This window comes from Vicia villosa, linkage group LG7 (assembly GCF_029867415.1).
Source record: "Vicia villosa cultivar HV-30 ecotype Madison, WI linkage group LG7, Vvil1.0, whole genome shotgun sequence".
Lineage (NCBI taxonomy): Eukaryota > Viridiplantae > Streptophyta > Magnoliopsida > Fabales > Fabaceae > Vicia > Vicia villosa.
Window position 1 is genome coordinate 34,015,119 of NC_081186.1, and position 2,716 is coordinate 34,017,834.

Consider the following 2,716-nt stretch of genomic DNA (forward strand, 5'->3'; position numbering starts at 1 on the left):
ACATGATGCATAAATATAAACGGTTAACCAATGAGTGGCTCATGGCCCATCACATTATCGAAGATACAATACTCGCGCTTAACACTATCGAATTTGATGCGTGAATATAACCGATGGATGGCTATGGATGGCTATGGGCACGCTTAACACTATCGAATTTGATGCGAGAATTTGATGCATGAATATAACCGATGGATGGCTATGGATGGCTATGGGCCGTTTAATGATATTATCGAACTTGATGCGTGAATATAAGGCTCGTGGCCCGTTTAATAACTTTATCGAACTTGATGCGAGAGTATAAATAGTGTGGATCGATCGATAGCATTTGAATCCATATTAATCAGGGTAAATATAAATGAGCACAAAGAAGACCTTTCTTAGCCATCGCATATAATCTCAGTTAAATAAAACCTTTCTTAGCTATTACATATAATTTCAGTTAAATAAAACCTTTCTTAGCTATTACATATAATTTCAGTTAAATAAAACCTTTCTTAGCTATTACATATAATTTCAGTTAAATAAAACCTTTCTTAGCTATTACATATAATTTCAGTTAAATAAAACCTTTCTTAGCTATTGCATATAATTTCAGTTAAATAAAATAGATGTGGCCTAATCACATTCATGTTTGTCACACACATAAAAATATAACATTAAGTAAAGTTAAAACCTTGGATAAAAAAGAGGGGAAAAAACTAAAAACCATGGGAATAGACAAAAATGATCACTAATCATGGTAAAAATAAAATCTCTACCACCTTAATTCCCTTAATTTATCTAATTAAGTTCCTGAAAAAAAAATTAAGAAAACTAAGAGGAAAAAACATTAACAGAAGAAACACGATCACTAATCATGGTAAAAATAAAATCTCTACCAACTTAATTCCCCATAATTTATCTAATCAAATATCTGAAAAATTAAAAAAAAAAAAAAACTAAGAGGATAAAACATTAACAGAAGAAACATGAACATTAACACATCCATCTTCATCCATATGAATGACATTGTTGTTGGATCCATCATTGTTGTTCTGATTATTGTTATTGTCGTTTATTGGAGTTGCAATTCCAACCTCAGATTCTGGTTTCTTCCTCAAATTCTTGTTATTGTGCATCCAAACCTTGAAAACCCCTCTTGAAACACCAATGTCATTGCAGAATTTCTGAACCGCTCCATCATCACCCTTTTGCATTCTCCAACCCAGTTTCTCAGAAAATCCATACATCTTGTCTTTCTGCTCCTTGCTGAATTTCGTCCTGTACCTCTTTCTCGCACCGCTCGAGTTGTTGCTGTTGTTGTTGCTGTTCGGGTTCTCGAGCTTAATCACGGAAGAAGAAAAATTGAGATTTCTCTGATGGGGTTGATTTTGGTGTTGATGTTGATCATGATCAGATTGTGGTGGTGTAGAGTAAGCATTTCCAAGTGCTAGCAGCATGTGAGGCGCTGAAGAGTGTTGATGATGATAAGGTGGTAAATGTGAGAGTGGTGGTGGAGAGGATGGGCTTGAAGTTGGGCTTGGGCTTGAGGTTGGGCTTGTGCTTTGACTTGGGCTTGTGCTTTGACTAATCGGGCCACGGTGTGGGAGTTGTAATGGCGGTGGTGGTTGCGGTGGTGGAACGGTTGTTGACGGGGGAGTGTAGATGCAGTTAAGAAAAGTGGCGTTGGTGGCGGGGTTGGCGGTGGTGTTGGTTGTGGCGGTGGTGATGTTGGTGGTGTTTGTGCTGGTGATGAGGAGTTGTTCTTGAGGTTCACGGCGGTGGAAGTTCCGGTGACAACCACAAGCAGCACATTTGAGGGATCTAGGGTCGTTTGGATTAACGGTTGATGAAGGCATGAATTCTCCACATCCATCAAGTGCATGTCCACCTAGGGACGCAGCATGGTTTTTGAGACATTCTTTGTAAGAAACAAACATGGGTGATGTTGGTGGTTGTTGTAACGGTGGTGGAGTGGTGGTAAGGTGGCGTTTGTGTGTGCCGTTGGTAAAAGGTGAGGACTTTAAGGTTGTTGGTGTTATGTTGTTGTTGGTGTTGTTGGGTTGTGGAGGAATCGAAGGTGGTGTTTGAGAATCAACATCTATGTTTCTTGAGGTCATGTCCATGTTTTCTAGAGAGAGAAAGAGAGGGAGATTAGGGTTTTGTTGTTGATGTTGTAGGGTTGAAAGGGGAAATGAAACAAAATGGAAAAAAACAAAGGAAAGGGATAATGGTGTTGTTTGGAAGAAAGAAAGTGATGAGATGATTATGCAAGAGTGATGATGATGGTTATAATGAGAAGTGATGACAAAATCTGAGGTTTAAATGGGGTTATCAACACAAGAGATATAGAGGGTTACAGCAATACACTAATCATATCACAAAACAAACAAATCCAAAAACATTTATAATTAATTAATATTTTAATACATATTCTATATATAATTAAGTAAAAAAGGAATTTTAAGGTTTTGGTTTATCTTTTTCTTTTAATTTTTTATTTTTAATTTAATTTTAATTCTATTTTTAATTTGATCTTATCCTGTTTTAAATGTATGTTAATCTTTAAATAATTACTTTTTGCTATCATATATTTTAAATTTAATAATAATAAATTAAATCAGATCTAAATTAATCTTTATTTAATTTTAATATAGTTTTAGTTAAAGTGCAATAAATTTTGGTAAACAAAAATAAAGATGAATACTTTTAATAATTCAACAATTATAGTTAA

General features: G+C 35.2%; 1 protein-coding gene across 1 annotated transcript; it reads right to left on the reverse strand.

Moving 5' to 3' along the window:
- Nucleotides 1-619: 619 nt before the first annotated feature.
- Nucleotides 620-2,305, reverse strand: LOC131620435 (zinc-finger homeodomain protein 11-like). The gene is given in 3 exon segments (XM_058891509.1): nucleotides 620-1,736; nucleotides 1,739-1,751; nucleotides 1,753-2,305. Coding segments are annotated over 3 exon segments (1,164 nt in total). The 5' UTR covers nucleotides 2,109-2,305; the 3' UTR covers nucleotides 620-941.
- Nucleotides 2,306-2,716: the final 411 nt, after the last annotated feature.